The following is a 27,211-nucleotide window of genomic DNA, read 5'->3' as shown; positions in this document are numbered from 1 at the left end:
TTCTTTTTCTGCCTAAGTTTAACCCCCTGTAGACTTTGAAGAATGGCTGATGTGCCCCACGCGTCACGGCACGCCACGGAAGAAGAGGGAAGGTGCCTTACGGCACCCAAGGCGTTGAACCTGTGAGGTAGGTAACATGATTACAATCTGAACAGTAGGATTTATTGGAATTTGTTTCAAAGATGCTTTTTTCTTTTTTTCTTTTCTGTCTGAACGTGATGAAATGGCAACAGCAAAAGACCGGTGTGATTGGCAATGACTGATTCCTTCTGTGCATGTTGAAGGCGTGAGCAGAGCCTGCCCAGTGCTTTTTGGAGAAAGGCACAGTGTATTCTGGGAAACCAGAGCTTTATCAGTGGCTTTTTTTCAGTCCCCTGGGTGGCTTCAAGACCCACACTAGCTGTCCCAGAGACACCTGAAGTCAAAATTCGTCTTGGAAGCAGAAATGCTAAGGACACAACCAAAAAACCTGGCCAAGCAGGGCAGATATTCACAGCCCTGAGTGAGCTGGCTGCCAGGAAACCACAGGCAGGCTCAACAGGACACAGATGATGGCTTTTGTCATCTGCTTTTGTGCTGTCCCTTGCTTGAAGGCACGTCAGGTGAGTATGTCATAGGCCCTTTCTTCTATGCCCCCACAGAGACTGGGATTGTCAACCCAAACAGCCCTGGGCACGTGCTCCTGTTCCCGCACGTCAGAGGTGCCACATCCACGGCCACGCCGTGGGGCAGTCCAAGAGGATTGCACCGACTGTTTGAAGTGAGACCTCTCGCGCACAGCCAGGCTGCCAACCCGTCACAGCCCTCCCCGGGCTCACCGAAGGCACCGTCCTGAAAGGGGTAAAAAAAAATCCCAAAGAGCTTGAGACACGAAGGACAGTTGCTCCTGAGTGGCAAATAAATAGCAGGTTTGCTGGAATAAAGCCCTTTGGAATCCAAGGTCCATCGCCCCAGTGCTGCCAGGAGCCTCGTCATGAGATCAGTCTGTAATTATAACTCTTTTTTTAATGAGATTTCTTTTAAAACCAGAAACAGTTGGGGACAGGGCTTGCAGAGAGGGCTTGCCCGCCACCCCTGCCCTGCCGGTTGATCACAGCATGGGTTTGTTCCTACGTACGAGAAGAGGAGAGGCCCCTCAGAACAGAAAAGAGTTTCAGCTGCTCTTGGAGAAGTGGCAAAAGAAGGCGGCTCCTAGTTCTGGTGCCGCTTCATGTGGAGAGCCAGATGGTCGGAGCGGGAGAAGCACCGGCCGCAGGCTAGGCACTTGAAGGGCTTGGCACCCGTGTGCTTCCGGTAGTGCCGGGTCAGCTCGTCGGAGCGGGCAAAGCGCCAGTCGCAGCCTTCCCAAGTGCATTTATAGGGCTTCTCACCTGCGGGGAAGAGCCACAGGTCACAGGCACAGCACTGCACCGCCACGCAAGAGCCTACGCAGCCATGCATCTGCCCGGCCTCCCAAACACCCACCCCGTCCTCTCAGAGATGCCCGTCCTCCTTGGGAGGGCCTGGAGGGCACCCAGGGCTGCCCCGCTGCACAACAGGGCTCGTGGCCACGCTGATGCTTTACGCTACCAGGGTTCGCTTGCTGTACACAGCCCATAGCCACCAAGGGACCATAAACTGCTGAGCTGCAGTAACCAGGTCTGGTCCATGTGCCCCCCCGACCCCCGCTTTGCTTTCTAGGCTTGGTTTCTAGTGCTGTTCAAGTTCCTGCTGGGTTTTAGAGCATTTCTGGCTAAAAAAATTTCTGAGTTCTTTTTTTTGTTTAACTAAAAAGCCAAAAATTCCTATGGAAGGTGTTCCTGCTCATACAGGTGTGGGGGGCATCAGGAGGAAGAAGGGGATTATGCCATATAAATTCTCCTCAAAGCCTCACATCTTTGAAACCACCATCTAACGCTCTCCGCCTCAAAGTTCAGCCCTGCAGCAGCTCTCTGTACACAAAACATTGTGTTTTCTTCAGAGCATTTGGGTGACGTAATGCCTCTGCCCTCTCCCCCCTCCCACCCATACACACCTATTCCCAAACTGAAATCAATTAAATTGTGCCACCTCTCAGCCAGCTGGGAACTGGGCTGGAAAAGCCCGTGCCCGCTTCCAACTCCCTGCGTGCCCAGGTTGCGGAGCTGAACCCTGGCTGCAGCCCTCTCCACGCATGGGTGTGGTGCTCTCAAATATTAGCCCTCGCTCTTAACAGCCTGAACAAGCAGGCAGAGTTCAGGGAATGTGCTGACTTTCCCGACCTCAAATATTTACCATTTCATCAGCCAATTGCTGAGCGCACCATCGCGGCATGAACGCACGTACACATGCAGCATGCATGCACAGGCATGTGTGTCGTGCTCTGACATGTTTCCCAGTGAACGGCTGTTCCTCCCCGCAGCCCGTGTGCTAGGCAGGCGGTGTATTTGGCCAGGAAACAGAAAACATTCAGCCACAGCAAGATCTACAGTGTCTTGCGCACACCAGACAAAATATGAAAGCACAGACACGTGAACCTGGAGGAGACAGGGCACCAAGACCACATCCTGCTCCCCAAAAAGCCCCTGGGCTCTGCACCATGAGGAGGAGAGAGGTGTAATTTTTATGGCTCAGGTAAATAGAGAACTTAAAGTCAATTTACAAGCAGCACGCTGCATGTTTTACGGCACGCCGGGGATCTCCGGGTTTGCGTTAGCATGCTAAGACAAAGGTGGGATTTGCACTGTGCAGCCACAGACATTGTCCCAGCCAGGTCACCTGGCTGGGTCAACCCTACCAAGGCCCTTTAGTTTCAAACAATAACAGGTTGATCTCCAGGATAGAAACAAAATGCTTTCCATTGTCCCACGAGCTGGCTCCATCTCCCAGGACAGCACGGCAGGGCAAGCTCAAACAAAGGACCCAAACTGGCATTCGCAGCCCCCGGGAGGCGGGTGAGCAGCCACCAGGTTATATATTTAATCTCACAATGGCACCCAGGAAATGAATGGTGTCTCCAGGAGATGAATACAGCCCAGCCCATAGCAACGGGCAAACCACAAGAAAAGATCTTAGAGATCATGTACTTCCCAGCCCAGCTGCCATCAGGCGAGCAATCGAGAGAAAGGGTGTTATTAACCCTTCAAGTGATGGCGCTGAAGTGGCATCGAGCGTACTTAGCTAGCAGGAGTTGGGACGGGCCCTGCCGTTGCAGCTCCGGTGCCGTGCTCAGCGAGGCTGAGGCCCCAAAAGCAAAACATGAGGCTTCAAAAATTGGACGCAGACACCCTGAGCCTGCCTGCGTATGGCTCTCTGTTTTGGATTCCCTTCTTTTTACCTGCCCCACACCACCACCAGTTTTCTTGACTACTCAGGTCACATCCTCCTTCGCCTCTCTGTCCTTCCCTCTTACAGGAAGTGAAGTGGGAGGAGGCAAACGCACTTGGATTTCCAGCCCAGTTACTGGGAAACCTGGAAAAATGACTGCATTTTATTGGGTTCAAAAACCACCCATTTGCCTGGATACATCTTTATATTGTGACTGGTAAGGGCAGTACGTCTCGGATGGTCGCCTCTCTGGGCACAGAGCTAAGACCCGGGCTCCGAACGGAAGGGGAAAAGAGATATTTAATTTTAAAGCGAGAGCCCTAGTGTAGCCCTGAATACAGACTGCTGTTGTGACAAATGCTTATCACCACCCAGCTCTCGGAGCTGGGACAATGTCCTTCCTGTGCCTTTCTTCCACCCCTTCCGTGTTGTTCTCCAGCCTGTTCCTACCCAGGCCCTGCCAAAAAAATATTGTACCTCATGCACAAAGAAAAATTCTTTGCTGGCTTGTTCGAAGGACTGATAAGATGAAAACGGAACAGAGCCAAGTGCAAGAACTGATTCCCAGCCTCAGGATGGGTTTTGTTCGTTGTTAATAAAAAAGAAAAGTGAACTCTGGGCCAGCTTAATTGCTTTCAGTAAAGATCAGCCCTTCTATAAAAGAGATTTATGAGGGCACTGATGGTTCCTGGACTACCTGGGGATCTGATAAAGTTTCAGGTATAATAAATGCTTTAATGAGAAGACCTGTGCTTGAATGCACAAGTGCCACTGAGCTAGGTTTACCCTGGGGAAGTTGGCTGTGGTGGGACTGGTGGGAGCTCCTCTGTGCTAGTGACCCTGCTTACAGCAGCGAGGGCAGCCCACGGCACCTTCGCCCTCGGGAATGAGGGCACAGCCCTTCTGTGTGTGTATTCGGAGCCCTTCTGTACGTGTATTCGGCAGCTCCAGTGATACACCACTGGCAGCTGCTAAGGGGACAAGCACTGGGCGCGAGCGGTCTGTGTGGCTGGTACACAAGGAGATACGAGGGGTTCCTTCCTCTCCTTGGGAACCACAGGGGCACTTGACACAAAAGGGACAGCCCTTGTCTCCTCAGAGGTCATATATATGCACCACATGCCTTTACGCAATCTTTCTGTAGGCTAAGCAGGATCAGACCTGGCTAGGATTTTGGGAGATCTCAAAGGAAGAGCTCAGAGTGATAGAGGTTTTGGGGGCAGCTCCTCCTCCTGATCCAGCGACTCCAGAGCCTCCAAGAGTTCTCCTAAATTCTAGACCATCCCTGCAGAAGGCAAGCAAGTGCACACAGCAGTGTACAGTCACTATAAACCAGTGGAACCATTGGACTTTTTTTAACATTAACATCGATAGACTTAACTGCGCTCCTTACCCCAATAACCACCCTAGATTAAGGTAATCAACTCAGCTACACTATCACCGCCATTAACAGGCACAGTATAAGAAGCGTAGGCTGGCGGAGCTGCCCGGTGATGTGGTGCTCTTACCTGTGTGAGTCCTCTGATGTGCCTTCAGGTGGGAGCTCTTGGTATAAACTTTTGAGCAACCTGCAAAAGAAAAGACACAACTTCCCTGTGAGAAAGGGGCCCTTGCTCAAACAAAGCCACAACATTTATATTTGAGGTTAGGGACAGAGCAGGCCTGAAAAGCACTCTGGGTAACTATGCAAATAAGCCTGGGTATACCCATTTTGTTTCAGCAGTAACTAAAGAGCATTTGTTCTCCAAGACAGACAGACCTTTACAACACTCCATCTTTTGCCACACAATCCTGACCCCCATGGGCATTGTGCTGGGAATTAGCGGCAGGGGGGAAGAGTCAGGCACAGACTTTCAAATCCCCCCCTTCCTCAACCAGGTCTTCGAGGCAGGATGAAAACATTACATTCACCACCGTTAGCTGCTGGCTTTGTGCTGCCTGCCGTTTGTCCTTCTGGCTTCCAGACGACACTGATATCACTACCGCAAGGCTAGGGGGAAGATGTATTTTGTAATAGTCCCAGCCCCAGCAGATGTGGTGAAAATGTTCCAGGAAGCAGGGAACGCCAGGTACACTGTGGAGCCGCAGCTTGGCTTTCAGGATCCAGAATAAAGCCAGTGGGAAGTTTTTTCAGAAGATCAGCAACAACAGGTTTAATCAAAGAAAGGCTCTTAAGAGAAACACCGTGACTTTGCCAAAAGTTTCAACACCAGGCGTCTCAAAATGAATCATTGCTAGTTCCTCATTTCAGTTAGATAAAGTTTAGAAAAGCTTCTCATGCTGCCTTTATGGCCCTGCTTCATTGTGTTTTGACAAGTATATTAAAATATGAATTCCAATTTTTATGACCTGCATAAGCAACAGTCATATTTTTCGTTCCAGTGTTTCCACACAGCCTAAAGAAACCTCTTGCACGAGATCAGCTCTCCGTCCTGTCCTGCTCAGGAGGTGCAGGAGCAGCTACCTGCCCTTCCCCTCGCCATGGCAGGAGGGATAAGGGGTGGTGACCCCGTTCAATTTTGCTTCTGATGTTCTGAAGCCTCGGAGGTCCCTCACGCTCAGGAGAGAGAGATGAGTATGCATGAGACCAAGGGCTGCCTCCCTGCTGGGCACAGAAACAAAGCCAGCCCAGCACCCAGAGCAGTTTCCGAACCCAGAGGGAGCAGCACAGAGAAGCCAGAGCAGGGCACGGCCGAGCTTCATTTCCCCATGAGCACGCAGAGGAAAAAGTGCTGGGGCCAGCACCTGGAAACTTGGATCGGGGCTTTGCAAACAGGTCTCCCCTGTTCATCCAGTTACCAGTGTGAATTCGGCATGCCTCCTGTTGCTTCCTCATGCAGACCACATCAGTAAGACCTCCTGCCCCGCCATCAGTCCCGACTGGTTTCACCCCCAGCTGAACCTCAGTGTGAAGGATTAGAAGCAGCCCCCCCCATCTCTCCACGTACGCACTACCGAGCCACCCAGTGTTTATTCAGCGCAGATTGTTTGGGGGTTTTTTTGCACCACAGATGCGTTCCTGCCTTCCTATGCAGGCCAAAATCCTGCCGAAAACAGGTGAGCTTTGCCTTGGCAATGCATCCTGCAGGATGAGACTCTTGCTCTGACCAGTTCTGACAAGAGCGGAGAGGTCTGTCTCAGAGCAGTGGTCCGCTTACACCCTTAATCTGTCTCCCACCGTGACCTCCAGAAGGTAAAAAATTCAGCACAAGCTGTTAACCACAAGAACATGGGTGCAGCTTCTGGCTCAGAAACTCCCTAATCTGCAGGTTGCCAGAGGGTGGGAAGGTGTAAGCACAAACAGATCTCTCTAAACATATCCTATTCTTATATACTTCCTCAGGTCGCTGCTGGAGGCAGGATCTGGGCTAGACAGGCCTCTGGGCTGACCTACTACAGCCACTCTTCTACCACAGAAAGAGCACATAAATCTTGCAGGAGGCAGTTAGGAAATTACTTTCCCAGTTCACACACCCCCATGGGAAAACCATTTGCTAATCCCCAACAGCTCGACGGCTGGGGCTCAGCCCAGGAAGTGGGAGGTGTGTGTCCCTGCACAAGGACTGGTGATTTTCAAGCCCTCACGCTGGTGTCACTGGGGTTTCTCACTAGGGACACGATTGCTTCTCTCCCGCACGGCGTGAATGAGAGTTTGCAGCCGTGAGTCCCACAAGCTCTCTGTGCACAGTGCAGGAAACCCTGCAAGATCTCCTCCTGCCAAGGCATTACAGGTCTTTAGATGGACATGCTCCTGCAGTGCGGTGACACACAGGGAACAGCTTCAGCTCTGGGCTGATCATGACCCCGAAATGCCTTTCCACACCATCCTGATGCAGTACATGAAGCCACCGAAGGATATGACGCAGAGATAGTCAGCTCATTGTCTCTTTGGAAGAAGAGAACTGGGGCTACAGAGAAAGACCATAAAGGCGGCTTATGGAAATTAATCGATGGTTTGCCACTTGTTATGGGAGAGTGGGAAAGGAAAGGTCAGTGAGAAAGCCAGCATGGTTTCACCTGCGGAGAGCATGCGGCTGCTCAAGGTTAGGCAAGACCAGAGGGAACGGGGCAGCTAAGGCAGCAGATTTCCAGGAGCATCCCTGTGCTTTGCAGGAGCTCTCTGCCTCTCCGAGTCAGGCTTGCTTTTGCCAGAGTGCAAAGAGGAAAGGGAAGGGGAGAGAAAAGGCATCGGCTAACGCAGGCAGCATCGACCTCTTCTACTCCCTTGGTGGTGGTAGGAACCCCACTTCCCTGGGGCTCTCCACCCAGCTCCATAGCTCCCTTCGTCATGCAGACAAAGTGATTTCAGATTAAACTCCCGCAGAGGCGCAAGGTAGCCCCCAGCCTCAGTGTGTCAAGAAGAGGTCCCCCCCCAGTGCCAAGCCAGTACATCAACCATGAGCATACCTGGGTAATTGCAGTGATGGATTCTCCTTTTCTCCAGCTCAGGGTTGTTGCGTCTGTTGTATTTGGGGGGCTGCATGACAATGTGCCCTTGGGAGAGGGTCCCAAGGCCATTGGGGACTGAGGGGACCTGGGATGACTGGACCAACTTCAGTCCAAAAGTGGCTTCATAGGATGGCGGGGGAGAGATGGTGTTGATGAGCTCGGGTTGATTTTCTGGGCTGCCAGGCTGTGAGTTGGGGGGTGAAGGGGGCAGGTTCACCCCTGGAACAGCGTAGAACTGCCCTGAGATATTGAAGTTTCCCTGTCCCTGGGAGACGTGTGGGTACTGCTTAACCGGCCCTCCTGGCTGGACAGGTCTGTGGACCACACTGGACATGGTGTTACCTGTGGACATGGTGACACCACTGAGACTGTTGATGGCTGTGGTGCTGTTGGAGGAGGATGTCAGAGTGGGAATGTCAGCGCTTCCGTTGCCAAGAGGCATCTGGTAAAGCTGGGATTGCTGTGGATTGGTGGATAAGGGGATCTCAGAGGGCATCTCCTGCTTGATGAAGATGTTGTTCACTGCCACTGACTGGGGCATGCTGAAGACACTGGTGAAGTCAGGCAGGGTCTGTGTGGAGCCAGAGGCAGAAGAGCAGGGCTGGGCGAAGCTGGTGCCAGGCTCTGTTTTGATCTGTGGGAATGGCGTCATGGGTTTGGGTGGCCGGTAAAGTCCAGTGCGCAGGTGCGTCGTGTCTGGCAGAATCACGTTGATGTTCACGCTGTACGGCGTAGAAGTGGGCTTCTCTGTGGAGAAGAACTCATCCACCACTGAGGCACTCTCCCGGCGGTACTTCTTGTCTGGTATCATTGGGATGGGTGGCACCTCGTTTGAAAGGTACTTATCCATCTCAGACCGTGACTATGGCAAAAAATACAGACAAGAGAACTTGTGAAGAGTGACCTTGACACACTGGTGGTGGGAGTCCAGTGTTCAACAAGTACTTAAGCTAGCAAGAAATCGAGAGAGCAGCAAGAACAGCCCAGGAGTCACAGGCTGAGGTGATTAGCTTCAGTCGCTGACTCAGCCACAGACTCCCCAGGAGTGAATCACTGTCCTCTGGCCCACTTCCCTCCTACCCATCTGCGCTGATAACAAAGGATAAGCTAGGCAGAGGGTGCAGTTATGAGAGAAATATAGCCTGATAAAGAAGAGCCAAGCTTTAGGTACAAAGCTTTGGTCACACAAACAATAGAATTTAACACTAGAAACAGGATGAAATCAGAAACCCTGCTCCTGTCAGCCTCACACTTTGAGCACGTTGGATCTGCAGCCCAAATTAGACACGTTGACTCTGGTCTCCTTTAACCTCGACAGCCTGGGATGTATTGCATTTTATTCTAGGACAATATCTTTAATTAAGTGAGAATATTCTAGGACAGTTATCTTTAATTAATTGAGAATAATTTGGACTATAGCCCTAGAAATCTAAGCGACGTTGCCACTAACTCAGTGCACTGTGAGCCTAAAATGGAAGCTGCCAGGCATACTATTACTGTCTTGTCTTGGTAAAGTGACTCAGCCCTCACCTAACCTTTGGTTTAGTTCTAGTTTTGTAGAGCTGTTTTTACAAGTTTGGGTCCTCCAAGCTAATAGGACCTCTAGCTCAGACAATCACCGCTTGCCAGGGTTCTTCCCCTCCTGGTTCACATCTGATGCGGCATCCCACTGGATCCAGGCCCAATAATTCAGCAACCTGATGGAGCAATCCGCTAGGAAATTCATCCCCTGGCATTTGATGACTCAAGTTCTGCTCTTTGTGGTTACAGATACCAGCACTAATGCTCTTCTAGAAAGCTACAGCATTTAATTATGTGGTTATCCATGTGTCAAGCTCATTGCAAAGCCCTCGTAGACTCATTCATATGTAGAGGAGCTGGCAAAACCACCAGGTTTCCCTGGCAGAGCCTACAGCACACTTCAGGAGAGCAAGCTGATCTCGCCCCACACCCTGCACGCTTGAGCCGAGGGTTTTATAGCTCTGAACTATGTCACTGGAGTGCAATGGGCCAAAGTCATCCCTGCTGCAACTTCATTGCTCTTAACAAAGCTGGACGGGACCCAAGAGATTTCCTCGCCCTTTCCAGCGAAACATGTCACCTGTGCTTCCAGCTAATTCAGAGCCTTTGCACCTCTGCAAGCCATACTGGCAACGCATGGGTAAGCTGGCTTCCACCCAAATACAGGTATGTGCCACAAATATACCCTCTTCTACACGGCTAGAAGCTCCGAGCAGCTGGACTTGGAAGTGCTACGCTGCACTGGAACCAAGCACACTGCATTGGGACTATGTTTTCTACGCTGCGCTCACTGCGCTGGTGTGTGTACACACTGTGCTGTAAATCCTCTCCGTCCTCATTGAATGTGCAGGCCCTGAAAAGTCCCTGCCCTCATTAAAGGAAGCTATGTGTTGGCACTACGAGCTCACTGTGTGTCACATCCTCATCTAACCACCTCTGCTCAACACAGCGCTGCCTCCACCAACACCCCCCTCCGTGCTCCGGTGAGGAAACCTGTGCTCAGACATACCCTAAAATTAAGGCTTCAGCAGGAGGCAGGGAAGAGAATCAGAGACCCTCAACTCAGTCCTTGCAGACTGGTCTAAAATCCTGATTTCCTCTCCGCTCCCCCCGGCAGAGTCCAGCTTGGGTTCCTGCCCGAGGGAGAACCACGCCAAAGCTTTGGAGCTGAACCCTGCGTGCTCCTGCCCTGTGCACCCACACTGGCATATTACTGTTACCCTTGGGAGTCAGCTTGCTCTAGGTAGTACCAGAGGCCCCGAATGCCGTACATACCTGAGCAATGAAATGACCCACTTGCCAGGAGTGGGGGCAGGGGGAAGGTGTTGGATGCCATTTACTTCTACACTTCCCTTATCTCTGGCACTTAACTTTCTCACCTTCAGTTCCCAAGGGAAGGTCTCCCCCCCACAACTCCAGTGGGTCCTTATATGGCAGGTGACCAGGCAGGTATATTAAATGTAGAAAGGCATGGAGGGCCCTAATTTCAGATCCAAAACCTGCATTCTCAGCCAGAGTCCTCCTGTCCGCTGCCTGCCCCCACGTTCAGTGTCTCCCAGCCTCCTTTTCCCTCATAACCACCCCTACCTGCAGAGCAAAGTCTTCTTCCTGTCATTCCATTAAAGCCTGATAAATCCACTTCTGATCCTGAACAGCCCCAGCGTCCTGGGGAAAGGTGTTAAGGGGCAGCTGGTCAGCAGAGCAAAAGCGATGGGCTTTCACCGGACAGGAAAGGCTACCAGCCCTGTCCGAAGCTGCAGCCCCACTGGTGCGTGCAGGACTGGGACGGTGAGGGCCCCACCCTGCTGGAATCCAGACTGTCATAATGCTGCTGATTGTGTCACAGGTCCCACACGACCCCGAGGGCCCCAGCGTCCTTCGAAGAGGGAGAAAGGGGCACTTTGCTTGTTTGTGGCCCAGAAACGCCTAGCAACCCTAGTCCACTCCAGCACTGCTCGCGCTGGGTGCTGACACCTAATACCAAGCCATTTCCCAAGCTCAACCCAAAACCAACTCCTCCGCCCACGGTCAGCACAACTGGGATGACTAAGTGCTGACGTGTCTGGGTGGGATCCAGCTCAAGTGTCCCCAGTGCAGGTGTCTCTATCTGGCTGTCACTCACGGCTCCTTTCACGATCGGTGGGGATCCAGTTAATGGAGACACACAAGCCACGAAGGAGATAGCTACACGGGCGCCCGGGTGGCTTTGCACAGATGGAGACACCATGAGCGGGAGGAATGCAGCGGGGAGGAAGCGGGGGTGGAAGGAGGGAGCGGAGGTGCCGCCATGTCCTCGCCAGTGGATCTGGCTGGCCCGCGCTGGGGCTGGGTGGGTGGGGTGAAGTCCCAGCTCAATCTCGTAGGGGCTTTAGCGGTACCTCTCACCAAGGGGGCAGAAGCATGCAGAGGGAGGAATGAGGAAAGCGCTTCACCTCGAGAATGAGCGGCGGCATCCGCTGTTCCATCCTCATAGGGTGCAGCTGTGGGGCAGACAGGGCTGGGTTAGTGGGGCGGTCTCCCCCGGGACCCAGCCGCCCCCCACAGGCCTCCCCAACCACCCCCGGCCATGTCGGGCCTCACCGCCCCCCTCCCCGGCCCCTCACAGCCCCCAGGGCCTCAAGCTGCCCACCCCGTCAGCGGGCAGGTCCCCGCCGCCATCACCAGCGCCTCCTCCCGCCCGGCACCCCCCGACATGGCGGACGACAGTTGCCATCGGTCGGGAGGCAGCAGGAGGCCAGAGCAGCCCCTGCCTCTGTGTCGCCACCTGCAGGCCGGGAGGACCGGCGGCGAGGGGGCGGAGCGATGCCCCTTTGTGGGCGTGGCCAGCCCCGCTGCGGGGAGGGCTGGGCGGCAGCCATGTTCGTGTCCTGGCTGCCCGGGCCTGGTGGAGGACCCCCTCGGCCCCCCGCCCCGGGGCCATGGCACAGGGGATGCCGCCCGCCTCCCGCAGGCCCCCCAAACCCAGGCTTCTCCTGCAGAAACAGGGACGGGGGTTCGGAGGCCGCAGGAAGAGGAGGCAAGGGCTCAGCACGCCCAGGCTGCACAGGGATGACCTCCATTTTCCTCCTGTCCAGAGGTGAGAGCGGAGCCGGCTGTGCCTTGACACCCTCTTCCCTCTGTTCACTAACAGGGATTCCTTTTTTTTTTTTTTTTTTTGGTCTTTCTTTCCTGTTTAACATCACCTATCCCGGAGGGGGGTGGGAGGAGGGACAGAGCAGCCCGCTGCGGGGATGAGCAGGGACTCGCTTCCCAGCTCACATAGCCACTCTCTGTTTTTATGTCTTAATCCTCACCGAGAGGCAGAGAGGGATCTGCCGCGGCGTTTGGAGCTTGCCCAAGGAGGACGGCCTCTTGGTGAATCTGGGCAGCAGCTCGGCCTGGCTGCAAGGTTTGGTGAACTCTGGGCTTCTCACGGGGAAAGAAAAGAGAGCTGAGAAATACAGAGCTTTCCAGAGGAGGCTTTGAGGCATGGCGCAAAGACCTTCAGAGATTTCCAGCCCAGTCAAACCAGTAAGTTCTCCCAGTTCCCATGGGGCTCCCATCTACAAAGGCTACCTTAGGGTAGGCAGAAATGTTTGTGCTGTGTCCTGGGAACAGGCTGGAAACCACCGGAGCAGGCGTCAAGAGCTGAGCCCGCAACACTCACTCAACTCAAGTCATGCGCATGAGGGGGGTTTTTTTGGTGCAGAGCTGGGGGGCTGGGGCTGTGCCAAGCCCCGGCCCCCCTTCCCTGGAAATGGCACCCACCACGAGGTGCTGTGCTAGCCAGGAGACCCCATGCTCAGCTGCATGCCCTGGGCCTCAGGCACAACTCCTCTGCCCAACGTCTAACAGGCTCCCCATGCCATGGGCCATGGCATCTGCAAGAGCAAGGATATGAGAAGCTTTCCCCAGGAAGAGCCGCAGCCATGCCACCAGGGCTCGGACGAACCATGCTTCCGGGCAGAACTGTGGCAGCACCGCAAGCTAGATCCAGCCCCTCTGAGGTGAAGCTTTCAGCATCACACCACTGCCAGGCTCCTACAGAGGACTTGGGGGAATCCCACCTCCTCAGGCACAGGACCCCTGGCAGTGGGGTCCCCAGGGACCTTCTCTGCAGTTTGCCTTCAGCTAGCCCATGCCTGTGCTTAGCAATCTCCAAGGTGGAAAGACTTTGCCAGGACTTAAATCTCCTTTATCATTCCCCGTATGCGCTACAGCGTGCTGGCAAATGTCCTGCACGCCTCTCTTCTCTTGCCTTGATTCCCCCCAGCTTTCCACAGAGGGCTGAGGGCTCTTCTCACATCTCTCACCCAGACCCTTTCTCCAAGGTCAGTGCCCGAAATAGGCTACAGTCCTCCAGCACCAAGTTAAGGGGAAGAGTTATCTCCAAATCCCAAAACAGTATTTATCGGCCTTCTGTGGGTTCAGTGTCAGCCTGTGCCCATTCTCATTCCACATCCTTCTCTTGCAGCTGCTGCTGCCTGCTTGCTTCCAGCGTGCCCATTTTGTCTTCCACAACCCCTAGGTTTCACCCTAACCTCTACCATTTCTCCAGTTCAACAAGATTGTGGTAAAGCCTTTTCTTGCCCTCCCAGTTTGGGGTCATGCACACATTGTCAGGCTGGTCAGGGCTGCAGACCACCAAGGGCTAGAAACCAGCCCAGGCTTCCCTCTTTCTCACAGAAAACCAGCAAAACCAACTCAATGGTCTCAGTTTTCCCATTTTTGGGGTGTTCATATTCTGGGAGTTGCATCTAAACAGAGGATATTCCTTGGGAGGCCATGATAGACCACAGAACCATATGGCCTTGAGAGGTGCCAAACAGGCTGGGAATGCTGAGAGCTGCCATCCCCGGAGAGCCACTGGTCTCCACGTGGTCTTCATGCCTGGAAGCATGAGGAGATGCTTAAACATGAAATCTCCAGGTCAGAGCTACCGGGCTTTTGGGATTGAAAGCTGTGTCCCATCACCCCCATCAACTGGAAGAAACAGCTTCAGAAGCACCTGCATCCTTCAGCTAAGCTCCTTTGCAGGTAATGCTTGAGCCTGCAAGTGGTGGTCCAGCTGCCGGATCCCTCATTTTGGGGTCAACCACACCAGGAGACCAAGAAAACCCTCTGCTCTGCCAGCCATCTGCATTCCAGACCTGCCATGGTAAGCAGCACAAATACAAAGGAAGCAACTGAGGGCAAAGCGGGCCCCACCAGCAGGAAACCCCATAGCTGCTGGGTCTCTGCAGACTCCTCGGCCAGCCCCAGTGGCTCCTGGTGACAGGCTGCAGCCCTGCCTGGGGCGGCTCCAGAGAGGGCAGCTGAGGACACTGTGGTGGGCTCACATGAGACAGCAATGACCTGGAACATTCAGCCCATCCCTTCCTCCCTGTCTGCCAGCCACAGGCAGGGAATTAACTATTTTCTTGCCTTTTTGAGAAGGACTGAACTTATCACATAGCCAGGGAGCTCAGTTCATCTCAATACTGCAACAGAGATACCCACCGTGACTTGATGGAGAAAGACTCCAGGACCTTCTAGCTGAAGAGCCACTAGGTCTTTCGAGGGTTCAGTGGCCCAGTTTCCCCTGTGGTCACTAGCAATGCCATCATTGCAGTCACCGGAGACGAGGATGAGATACAAGGTCTGGAGGCGGGCACACCCCAGACTCCACCAACTGCATTGACCGGGGCTCCAGCAGCCATCATAGGAGTCATAGGTCACTAGCTCAGGCAAAAAGTGAGCAAAGGGGAAATACAGGCAAAGCAGACATCAGCAAAACTTCTGTGAGTTTAGAGGTGTCCAAACTGGGATCTTTGGTTTGGCCAGGAAGGGAAAGCCAGTAAGAATAGCCTTTCATACAATAAAAGCACTGAACTCCTGTCGTGTTTTCCCATCAAAGTCATAGTATCTATTTCTGGCCACGAAGGAGGGTCTTTTCAACTTGCCAGAGAAAAGAAAGCCAAAAAAAAAGAAGCAGGAAAAGGAAAGGGGTTCAAACGAGCACTTCGTCCACTCCAGACGAGGCCATTGGACACCAGTTTGTGTCACTGGACCAGCAGGACCGGGTTACACTCAGCACTGGCACATCCGAACCTGGGACCTGGCGACCCAAATTCCCTGGAGGGCAAGATAACCTCAGCAGCCTCTGAAAGAGGTGTATGTGGTGAAGCACCCAGCACTGTGAAATCAGTAAAAACCCAGCCCTGCAAGCCAGTTGCTCGATGGAGAAAGCAGACAATGAAGCCCTGCTTCCCCCAGCTTCCTCCAGAGTGGATTCTCCTGTGGCTAATAGGCACTGACATGAGTCTTTCCCCTCTACCATCTGCCAATTTTCATAAATCCTGCAGGAACCTCCTGCCTCAGAGACCTCTATCCCTCTTTCAGATATCGTCAAAGGCAGGGTGAAGTGTTATCAGGACATCGATCAATACACACAGAGTCCAAGACAAACATTTCTTGGGAGGACGCAGAAAAAAAAAACGTCGCTTGAGCCAACCGTGCCATTTTGCCAGCGATTAACCATGAGCATCGTTAGAAGAGCGCTAGGCACTGCAGGCTGTCGAGGCAGGAGGCGGGACGTGTATTTCCCATGATTAAACGCTTTCTAATCTGAAGTTGATAAATAACAAACCGCCATAGAAACATCAGATGTTGTCACCACACGGGCAGCAGCAGAGAACAAGGAGAGAAATCAATGTTTGCTAAACAGGCAATGAGCTTGTAAAGTTGGCAGAGGGAGCGGTTAGGGGGGAAAGGACTCGGAAGGGGGGGGAGTTTCTTCAGTACTTGGCAGCTTCGAGCCCTGCGCTAGCCCCTGCCTGGCTGCAGCCCCGCCATCCTGCTCTGCAATGCTGGGAGGCATCAAACCCGCTTTCCCCCTTCCCAGCTGGGTCGCAGGCTCTTGCTCACAGCCAGCCCCAGCCGCAACGCTGTGCTCGGCCACTGGCGCAAAGAGTTTTCGGGAGAGGGGTGCAAGCAAAACGCCAGCTTGGCCCGTGCAGGTCACAGCCAGCAGCACAACCCCGTGACGTGGGGGTTCGAGGGATGGAGGAACGGCAGAGCACCCGCTCCAGGTGCAAGGGGGCCCCTCCTCGGGGCGAGGGACCCTCCCCGAGCACAGGCATGCGTGGGACAACCGTTGCGCCTGTTGTCCGGGCCCTGGGATTACGCAGTACAGCCTCTTTCTCATACATGCACCTGCGTGAAACTCCAGCCTCCAAGGGAATCGGCAAACAATGGGGAGGATAATCATCAATCAAAAACCATGGCAAGTACCTGGCAGTACCCCTTTAAAGGGACACGTTATAAATAGACTGTATTTATATACAGATTTGGTTCAATATCAGCATTTATTGTCTCCTAGTTAAATATTGACCTGAGTAAATATTTGTTTCTCTGATCATTTGGTTTTGATATTGACCTCGATCGACGTTATTTTCTGTTTGTTCCTCAAGTCTTCTGGAACTCTCTGCAAAACGGGATTAGCAAAGAAACCCCGGGGGCTCTTCCTTTCAAGTACACACAGGGCCAAATGTGTGGCTGCTGTAAATAGGAAAGCACCGTTGCAGGCAGCAGAGCCGAACTCTGTGCTTAGGTAGGTGGGTGCTGGCCTGCAGAAGGCCTGGGGTGGACTCCTCTGCTTGCTGTATCTCAGAGAGGTTAGGAGCAACTCCAAGAAACTAGTGCTGCCCTCGGAGCATTCAGCTGCGTTACATGCAGCGGGGCAAGATTCATCTTCACGGCCTTTGGCTACCTGGAAAGTGAGCATCTAAGCTGAAGTCTCTGTGCAAGCTCTCTCTGGAGTCCATGGAGGAGACTGCCAGAGGTGATTATCCCACCTCTGGGATAATCTTTCCATCTTGGAGCTTTCCATCTTGAAGCTTTCACACCTTTCCACTTGCAAGAGCAGCTCCTGGAGCAGCACAAGGCCACAAAGAGAAACCCTTTCTCCAGGTTTCTGCCAGCAGCTCATGGATGATGGCCCAGGAGCTGAGCCACACTGCTCTGGAGGGTTATTCTGGTATTCTTTTCTGCCCTTGTGTTTGGACTACCCAAGGTAATTATCACCTCTCAGAAACAAGGAATTTCCTTGAGGCCAAGAGTCACCACAAGGCAGATGTGGGCAGCTGGGAGGTTGGCTGGCCTCTGGCTGAGCCAGTAGGCAGCAACATTTCCACCAGACTTGCTGACTCTGTTTGCTATTCCTTTCCTCCGACAACTGATAAAGACTCACTCAAAGGCAATCTACCTTGGTTATTTATCACAGAAATCATGCCACTACAGTCAGCAACCCCAAAGGCCAAAGAAACCAGGAAAAACACCCTCATCCAACTCCAAGGTCAAGTGCCTGGAAGAGGAGCTGTTTGGAGCAGCCAGGCTCTAGCGGGCTTTAGGAGAGCAAGCAGAAAAAATAAAGCCATGAATGGACTGAAAAATAACTAGCAGGGTAGACCTTGGAGGAACTGAGCTTGGAGAAAGCTCTGTCCCAGCTGCACCATCTCTGGCCTTACTGAACAGAGTGGCCAGTCAGCCCCTCTGGCCTTAGGCGGGTCTAGACTGGGGTGGTGGGTCCCAGGTTGACATTAGAGTATCTCCACGCTGGTTTTGCCTTTTGCAGACCTACCACACACAGCCTCGGCACTGGATGGAGCCTGAAGGCAGGTGGGGAAACGGGGACAGCCCTCTCTCCTCACCCGTTGCTCCCTGCTCTGCCCCAGCAGAAGGGCAGCTCTCTTAAAGTGTGGGAGGGGAGGACATGAGGACTTAAGGGAGTCGTGCCTTCATATGCAGCTTTCTATTTCTAAGCTGCTCTTGCTCAGCAAAGGCTGGGGTCAAGCCCATCAAAGCCAACTGGAGGTTTCCCATCAAGCTAAGTGGGCACCCACTGTTGGAGGCGGGAGGCTGAGCTGGGTAGACTTTTGGTGTGAGCTGGTACAGCCATTGGGATGTTTTTTTCTGGAAAGATGAAACGATCTAATGTTATTTCAACTCCTGGAAGATCAGGAGGCTTGGAGCTACTTCAGCCCCAGCCAAAACATGCAGGAACTCAAGCGTTCCCCTGGTTTATGCATGCATACAATCAAAAGTTGAATTTGGGTAGCCGTGCAGCCCCTGCTGGTGCCATCACTAGAAGCAGGCCCACCTGCAGCTCCATTTCTCCTCAGTTGCAGCCTCTGTTCCAGCACACCCTCTCCCCTGGATCTGAGCAGATGGAGGCTCTCAGATGTCACCATTCCCCAGGATGACCTGGACAAATTTATCCACCTGTTTCTAGCTATTGCATGGCCACAGGACACTGGGCTTGTCCTTGAGCCTTCCAGCTCCCCTCTGGTTACACATCCGTGCCACGGGGCCTGAACTGAGTGTGACATGGGAGAGGCTGTTAGAGCTCATCGGGAGCTTCCCCAGCTGGGTTATGGGTGGGATTCATTCTGCCTCACTCAAACCATCTAAAAGCTCACACTCATCACCTCACCTCCTCCGATCAGAAGAAAAGCAGCACATTCCCAGGGCAGGGTCTGACAAAGGCAGAGTGAATCATCCGCTGCTTGCTGGGGCTTGTGAAGTCCTCCTGGCATTCAGCAAGCGATAAAACAGGCCAAAAAGTCTGTTCTTCCCAGTACAACGCGCAAGGCAGACCCAATACCCCAGGCAAGGCACGTCTGGGAAAAGTAAGGTCAGGTTTCACATGCGGACAGCAAATCCCACCGTCCTTGTGGCCCTCAACTTCCTCACCAAACCAGTTAGCAAAACAAAACAAAACAAACCTTAAGGCAGGTGAAAACATTGTGTTTGAGTGAGTAGGTCTTTAGGCCAACTTCTTTCTTCCAGGCTTGCACAGTACCTGGCACAGTACAAGGCCAAGAAGATACTGCCGGAATCAGGGACCGAGGGGGACGTTGGAGCAGGTCCGCCTGCTGCAGCCCCTTCTGCCATGCATGCTACCCTATGTATTTCCTAGCATCTGTGCGGCTAGGAGGGTCCTTCTGTTAGCCTGAGAGCAGAAAGCCTCAAAGAGTTTCCTCAAGATCCGTTCCCTCAGCTTAAACCCTCTCTTTCCACATTTTCCCTTTATAGAAGTGAATTGTCAATTGCTGGTAATGAAGGGCAACCGATTATGGCACAGGCCGATAACCCGCAATTGACGGTTCCCGTGGAGAAGGCGCTGAGCCCTGGAGAAGCTCCAGCCAGAGCATTTTGGAGCCTGGGGTTTGCCAGCCCCTGGGAAACGCGGGCCCTATGACACTCATCGTGTCCCAGAGGTGATGTCAAACAGTCAGCCAAGCTAATGATTTTGAGTTCTCCCAAAAGCACGACGCAGAACCACAAAAACACCAAATATTGAAAGTTGCTCAGAAGGAAACGTTATGTCCTAAAACAACAGCATTTTGAATGATCAGTTGGGAAGGGGAGATGCCCCAATTTTTCCGTTCAGTGTAACAAACTTGGGTCATTTCCACATTTTAGAGAACACCATCAAACCTTCTATTCATTGCGAGAAGGATTTTCATTTGAATATATTCAGCCACTCCTGGGTTCAGCTCCCTAAACTGTCCTTGAGGAGCAGCAAAATGGAAAATGATGAAGTTGTACAGGCAGCATTAAAATGATGGGCTGGATTGGCTGGTGAGTAGGTACCCACATATCTCTGCCCTCTCCAGGATGGGTTCAGATTCATGAAACAAGTTGCCTTAGATGTGATGGACGTGATAAGGGATGGATAATATTCTTTTCTCCTGCAAGTGATAAGTACCTGTGTTTTTGGACCAGCTATACTGGGACCAATTTCTTGCCATTCTCTTCTCCTGCTTGTACTGGAAATACTACAAAGAGCAAGGTCAATTACATGCATTTTAATACTTGCAAATCCTGTCCTTGGTGGAAACGTGAAGGTCCCCATCACATTAAAAAAAAATTAAAAAATAATAATTTTCAAAGAATTCTCCGAGCATTTCTGAACTTAATGAAAGATTCTTTGTTTGAGTTTCAATCTGAGCTTGGAAGGGGCTGAACCTCTTTGATGTGGTAAACAGCCCATGGGGGTTTTTTGAGAGTTTTCATGCTAGCTCAAGTTCTGAGAACATCTGAATTGTAAACATTAGTTATCCAATCCCCAAACACCAACGGTACCCTGTGACTCATGTAATTCACCAATGGAGCACAAGAAAAGCAAATATTCTAATCAAGGGGCTCAGCTAACAAGACGGTCGTAAGTGTGATTATTTGCAGTGGATGGGTTAGATAAAAGAACTCACTGGACCAGGGAACGAGAACAAAATAGCGTAGGTAGCTGACCAAACAGGTTTGAGAGGGGAAAATTCACAGTTGATGATGCACCGGCCAGAAATGCACTACCCTAGACCTTCGTGAGTAATTTCAGATGACTGTGTTTGCTTCCCACAGACTATTCAGGAAGAGCGATAAAGGGAAATCCGTTGCATTTATTATGGAGTCGGTGTCCCCTGCTCATTTCCTCCCTTAAATACCTGCCTTTTCAGTGTTCAAAAAAAAAAAAAAACCAACCCAACAACATGCTTTTCTCGCTAATTTGCAACCTCTCCCATGTCGGCAAGTGGAAAACAGGTTCCAGCGAGGGCTGCGCAGGAGGAAAAGGAACAGCACACCTGTAATCTTTTTCTTTCTCTCGGCGCTGTCCCTTTCTCTCGCTCCCCACCTTGCCGAGCCAAACTTCCCCCAGGCAGAACAATCAGCCTTTGTACCACCCGGACAAAGCCATTGTGCTCCAACGAGCTCAAAGTTCGGCCAAGCCGTTTCATCCTACGCCTCGTCTGCTTCCAGCAGCGCTTGCGTGCGCACCCGCACACACACGGGGAAGTCTGCGTGGGTTTGGGGGATTAAGAAAAATAAAATAACAAACACGGTGGCTGAGATCCCCCAGATTTCCCGGTCTTTGGCTCACTGGTAACACCGGTTTTGTCCAAAGCCTGCTGAGCAGTAGCAAGCTCCCCACTGACTTCGGACCTGCTCCCACAACAGGATCTGATCTGCAGGGAGCCCACCACCCTGACACAGGGCTGCGGCAGGCAGGCATCCTGCCTGGGGACTGCCCCTCAGGGTCTTCCTGCAAGAGTAGAGGGACAAATTCATCCCTTCTGAGGACTCTAGCTTAATTTCCCATGGCCCTGCAGACACCTGCCAGACAGCAAGCTCATCAGGCTTGCAAATCTGTGGGCTGGTCCTGAAAGCATCAGGCTTCAGCTGATCCCAAAGCAAAACAGCCTAAAAGGATCCCTCTCTCCTGAGATCCCTCTAGCCAGAGGCCACGCAGGGCTCCGCCGCACCAGCTGCCACCATCTTGACTTGTGCCGAGACAGATCAAGTGAGCCCGTTCCTCCAACCCAGCCTTTAACGTGACATCTCTGTATCACTAATCTGTTTCTGCACACCCCTCGAGCCTGCACAGGCTGCTGGCACCCGTTGAAAATGAATTTTGCACAGCATTTTGCACACTTCTGTGGAATGCATGGACACTTTTGAACCCTTCTGCAAAGCCAGCAGGATCCCAGAGGGCAGAACATCCCTGCCACCCAAGAGGGAGTGAAGAACCGCGACTTCACACTGCCCACAAAAGCACATTACATGGCCCGAGCAGCTCAGAAAGAGGAAGAAGGGGCTGAGTCTCTGAATCCTGGGCAGATCACGCCAGCCTGCTCCATTTCCACGCCTGTTTGCACAGTTGTAAATGTGGGATCCTGGCAGAGGCCTGAGCTCAGCTCCTTGCTCAGCTGGTGGAGTAAAGGATGGGTGAGGACTAAAGGCAGCACATGGCTCCTGCCAGGGTTGTGAATCACGGCTGGTCCGACACGTGGCAGTGCAAAGCCTGCGTAGTCCCCTTGCACCGTCACGATCCGGCAGAGATAGGCAGGGGAATACCTTCACGTTGCAAGACCGCGAGCTCAAAGCCTGTCCTCAAACATGGGCACAGCTTTGAAAAGAGACACTGCCCTGTTGAGCTTGTGTCTGTGGTGTCCCCATACCTGGGGCCACATTCAGCAGCATGACCTTCTTCTCCTGAGTGTGCTGGGCACAAGGAGGACCCCGGGAGAGGACACAATATTTTCAGTCCCCTCTGACCATCCAAGGAGTGACATTAAACTGCAGAAAGATGCCCGGGCTCAGGTACCCCCAGCCACAACAAGCTGTCAACATCTCATTACAGGCCCAGAGCAAAACTCCAAAGCTACCATCTCCCCTTTCCCTGCAGAAAAGCTGAATTCATTCATTGCATGCAACTCCTGACAGCCCAAGGAAATGAATCGCTCCTTGACAGCTGTGCTGTGGACTTCTACATCTCTACTAATACATAAAGTGGAGCAGGACTCCTTCCTCGCCCCAATGCAAACCACCTGTATGAGCGAGATCCATCACCCAGGTTCCAACTGGACTGTGCAAGATGCTGGACCACCGGGGAGCAGGAAAGCCCATCCCTGGTCCAAGAGAGAGCCACCATCTTGTCATCACCCCAGCGCAGCCACGCTCATGGCAAGGATGTGGCCAAAGGCACTCAGATCCATGAGATGCAGGACACAGCACACAGGGCCCTGCAGGGACAGAGCAGGATTGAAACAGCTCCTGCATTGTCCGGAAAGCTGGAGCACACCTGAAAATGCTTGGCCCGGCTTCTCCTGTGATACCGGACGCAAGATCCCTGCCAGAATAAAGTCAGAGGAACACCACGGCACCTATGTCCACTCCGTTGAAAGCGTCTGGGAAATGCCCTTTGCTGAGGTACTGAGGGTACTGAGGACCTGAAGCTCCAGGAAAAGCTCTCGGGGAACAGCACCATCCTGATACCATCTAATCTGTTCAAGCACCTCCCAGATGCTGGAGCTGTTTTCTTCCTATGCGAGCCCCCCGCCCAGCCCTCGGGCAGGGCAGAAGGGAGGTGCACCAAGCACAGGGGTGAGAAACTGCCTGTGGGGTAGGAACTGGGCTTAGAGGACACAAGGGGAGCTGTTTGCTACCGCTTCTCAGCTTGCAGCACCATAGCCCACCCAAGGAAAGGGAGGCAATGAAGGACGAGCTGGCTTGGGGCTATCCCCAGCCACACTCACCAGGATCTTCCTCGTCACCCATGACAGCCTCTGTCTCCACTGGGTGCTCACCAGCCTCAACACAACTGCCCTTGGGGCTCCTGATACAGGTAGGCAAGGGGTTAAACCAGGGGACAGGCTGTGGTTCTTGTCCATCTCTCTTCCCAGCAACATCTTCGCCGGGTCCTGACCTCGCTCAACGCAAACCCAAACTTGCAACTTTGCAACTTGCAAACCTAAGTGACCCCCCAGCATCAGACAGCAGCTCTGAATTCACGGCCGGTATGACCCACTGAGACAGGCACTGCCTTCCCCGAATCCTTGAGGACAGGCAATTGCACCCGGCAGGCGGTGGCAGGGCTGACACCCCCAACAGCCCCCATTCTCCCCACCTCTTAATTGTAGCAAACCCAACCATGGAGACGAGCACGGGCCACCCCTTCCACCTCACCAGCACCTCGTGCTCCTCACAACTGCAGGAAAGCCCATTAGGAGCCAGCTCCTGTCCTGCAGGTGTTGGGCAGGCAGCAGGGTAAGTGCCATCTCCTTCCTGACCATGCTGCAAATCTTCCTGCTAGAAACATCTCCAGGATCATGAAAACCCGGGTCTGTTCTCACCATCTCACTTTCCATCACCGCAGCTGTCTGCCCAGGGATGGGGCTTGCACCGCTGAGGACCACACTTGCACCCAAGGGAGACCATAAAGCCCCAGGTGGCTCCAGGAGGCTCCAGAGGGATGGGGTGGCTTAGAGGACTTGGCAATGGGGTAGCTCATCTACCGTGAGGTCAAGCCCAGCCCAGAGGGACACAGTCATCCATCTGACAAGCAGCAGATGATCCCAGGAGGGTTCCCCAGCCCCAGGTAACGACGAGGTGCCCGGGAGCTGCTCTGGTTCATCAGACCTGGAGAGCAAAGGGCAGCAAGGTGGGAGCAGCAGATGGGCCCCGGTGCTCCCCCAGCCCCCTTGCTCATCAGGGGTACCCGACAGCCACGCAAAGGGAACGTCTCCTCCTCTTCTGAAATGATTCCCTGGTCATGCCTTGCTTTTGGTTTCATTTATTTTTATTTTTTACCTTCCTTCTAGCATCGGCCTCTTGAGATTTAAAGGGGAAAATTCTCTTTCTGGCCGATCTGACTCAAATCAGAAAGGAAAAGTGCTTTTCTCTCCCAAGCCCTTTTCTCTCCTCTTTTCTCTTTCTGTTTGTTTTTTAATTTGGGGCAGGGCAGCTGGAAAGGCAGAGAAAAGGGAAAAACTAATCGTAAACTCCACAAAGGATCTATTTCCACTTGACTCAGATTGAATAAAATTTTCGACAGCAAATAGCTCCCACCTTCCACTCTTGTTTGAAAAGCGATTTGGGGCCGGGGGGACACACAACTTTGCAGCCAGCAAGATAAAGAGATTAGCTGCGAGTTTGCTCCTTTCTTTGCCGGAGATCAGCGAGACAGAAGTCAGGAGAGCTGGAGCAGCAGGAAATTCCCCGTGGGCGATAGCCAGTGCTGGAGCTCTGACAGGTCACAGCCTTTTCCATAAGTCTTGTCAAACTGCTCTGGTAAACACCCTCCCGGAGCAAAGGGTTTCCCAGACGTGCAGCCATCCAGCTTTTCCACCCTCCAGCTACGGCAGCTTCTTCAGCATCTCTTCTACAACCACCACAGCCTTTGGCATTCGTTAAGAGAAAGGGGGCCAACACACAGAAAACTCCTCCCCGGGAGATGTGGGGTCCAGCCCTGGGCTGTCAGGGTTTTGCCACCCATAACGCTTCACCTTGGGTGGGTTTGCAAAGAAGTCCCGGCGTGGCCGTTGGGGGCTGAGCGGGTGATGCCCGGAGCACGGGTGAGCTGGTGCTCAGCTCCAGCCCTGCAGTTTTCCAGCCTCCACCCCAGGGACCCCGTTGTCCTCAAAGCATGGTCTTATGGCAAAGGGGTGACATCTCTGATCGGCCACCCCAGGGCCCACCCTTGGCTGCCTCCACCCCACAGCAAACCGGCGGTGGGGTGGCATTGCCCCAGGGACGGAACCGGGGTGAGAAACCCCTCGTCCCTCTGACGGGCAGCAAGGATGGTGTCGTGGGATGAAGGTGTTTCCAACCACGGGTGGGCTCTGCATCCCGACGTCCCCCACGAGGAGGATGAGAGGTGGCACGGGGCTGGCCAAAGCCAGGAGGCACTGCTGCCCATCCGCCCCCCACGGCCACGGCCAAGGTGTGGGGCGAGCACCAGCCCCGCTGCCTAATCCCACCCGGCAGCCAGGGTTACGAAGGGGGAGAGAAAGCAAACCTCGCTCTCCCCCCAGAGCAAACAGGGAGCTGCCGCCCTTTCGCACCGAGGATGGGCCCCAGAGATAACCCACACCTTTCTGAAGAGCCACCACCCGACCCTCCGACTTCAGATAACCCACCCAAACCCAGCACGGAGGAGCACGACAGCCCCGGAGTTATGGGGAGAGACGCCGAGCCGGGACCACCGCAGGGGAAGGAGGAGGGTGCTGCATGGCCCTCTCCCCCCATTTTGACCCCCACATCCACGACCACCGCTCACGGCCGCTGTGGGTGCCGGATCGCCAGGGCGTCATATGGAAATACGGCAATGGAGACGCTGCCTTCATCTCGCCACCTCCCTCTGAAGGACGGAGCCACAAAACTGGCCCTTGGGGCATCAGTGCCGCCGGGAGAGGGGAAGCGGGCAGTGGAGACACAGCCCCAGCCCCTACCCCGTGCTGAACCATAGCCGCCCACCATGGGGATGCCCTCCCGGGGGTCCCCAGAGAAACGGCGGCCAGGATGAGGGGGTCCCTGCGGAGCGGCCGTGGAGCGAGGGGCCGGAGCTGCCCTCCCGCCCCGATCAAAATGGCGCTGGGGACACGGGGTGCGGGGTTAATCATTAGCCGCTGGCAGTGCCGGGCACCCCACACCCCAGCTCGCCCCATTCCTCCGGGGGGAAAAGGGGCCGAAGTCGTGGCAGCAGGGTGGGTGCAGGCCTGGCTCACCCCCTTTCCCACCAGGAAGAGCGGCTGAAGGCTCTTCATGGTGGGACGAGGGGTCCATCACCCAAAACACCAGCGAGGAGCCTTGCCCCCTTGCCTGGGGTGGGCAGCAGGGCTTGAACGTGCTTCTGCCGTGGCCCAGGACAGGGACGGGCGTGCAAGAGGGGCACGCGTGCAAGAGGGGCACGCGTGCAGCTACGCCCCAAAGCCGCTTATCCGGGTCTTTATCTCTGGCGCGCGCGGGGGGGGACGCTGACGGGGAATTTCAAGGAGCATTCCTTCCCCGCCGTGGCGGCGGAAAAAATAAATATAATAAAATAAAATAGAAAATAACCTCCCGTTCCCCCCCCATCACGCACAGACGCAGCGATCCTGTTGCCCGCGTCCTTCCCAGTGAGCCGGCGGCGGTGCGGAGCCCCTCGGCACCCCCTCACCTGCTGGCACCGGGGGAGAAGGACCAAGCCCCGGCTGCGGGGAGTGAGCGAAACCCAGGCTCTCCCCCAAAACGGGCGACAGGGCATTTTGAAGAAAAGCAAGAGGGGAAAAAAAAAAAAAAATGAAACCCAACACGCCCAAGAGAAAATCCGGCGGAGGGGGAAGCACGAGCGTACAAAGCAACGGAGGTGTTTTAGCAAAGAGCGGAAAAACAAAGCAGAATTAAGTCAAAATCCACGCTTGCGTTTGCAGGAGGCATTAGCAGCCTCCATGCACCTGAGAGGGCGAAGCTGGCCCCTTCCCGCTGCCCCACGGCAAACCGCCGGCCTCCGCCTTACCTGCGCCAGGTCGGGCGGGTTTTCCAGGGGCCGGGCGGGGGGTTTGATGTCCTCAAAGACAGGGGCGTCTTCGCTGGGTTCCCCCGACATGGTGACGGGCTTCAGCGGCGTAAATGCCGAGGTGTCCTCGGGGAGCGGGGTGTGCAGCACCAGCCCGCTGCTCAT

The 27,211-nt window shown here is 53.8% G+C and overlaps 1 protein-coding gene across 1 annotated transcript; it reads right to left on the bottom strand.

Moving 5' to 3' along the window:
* LOC142415057 (Krueppel-like factor 5) lies at positions 1 to 27,211 on the bottom strand. The gene is made up of 5 exons (XM_075513034.1): positions 27,047 to 27,211; positions 11,688 to 11,735; positions 7,693 to 8,596; positions 4,794 to 4,853; positions 1 to 1,370 (listed from the first exon to the last, which is right to left on the bottom strand). Exons 1-5 carry the CDS (start codon positions 27,209 to 27,211, stop codon positions 1,192 to 1,194), a joined length of 1,356 nt encoding a protein of 451 aa, XP_075369149.1. The 3' UTR covers positions 1 to 1,191.

This window comes from Mycteria americana, chromosome 10, assembly GCF_035582795.1.
Source record: "Mycteria americana isolate JAX WOST 10 ecotype Jacksonville Zoo and Gardens chromosome 10, USCA_MyAme_1.0, whole genome shotgun sequence".
In the NCBI taxonomy this organism is placed as follows: domain Eukaryota; kingdom Metazoa; phylum Chordata; class Aves; order Ciconiiformes; family Ciconiidae; genus Mycteria; species Mycteria americana.
The sequence above is the reverse complement of the archived record's forward strand: the minus strand, read 5'-3'. Positions and strand labels throughout refer to the sequence as shown.

What these genes read in the sequence shown, in the direction of transcription:
- LOC142415057 (XM_075513034.1), bottom strand. Translation starts at nt 27,211, where the DNA reads ATGAGCAGCGGGCTGGTGCTGCACACCCCGCTCCCCGAGGACACCTCG. An exon ending in ACCCGCCCGACCTGGCGCAG is followed by an intron (nt 11,736 to 27,046) that starts GTAAGGCGGAGG and finishes TCTGCCCCACAG; the next exon opens with CTGCACCCTATGAGGATGGA. An exon ending in CCATCACTGCAATTACCCAG is followed by an intron (nt 4,854 to 7,692) that starts GTATGCTCATGG and finishes TTTCTTTTGCAG; the next exon opens with GTTGCTCAAAAGTTTATACC.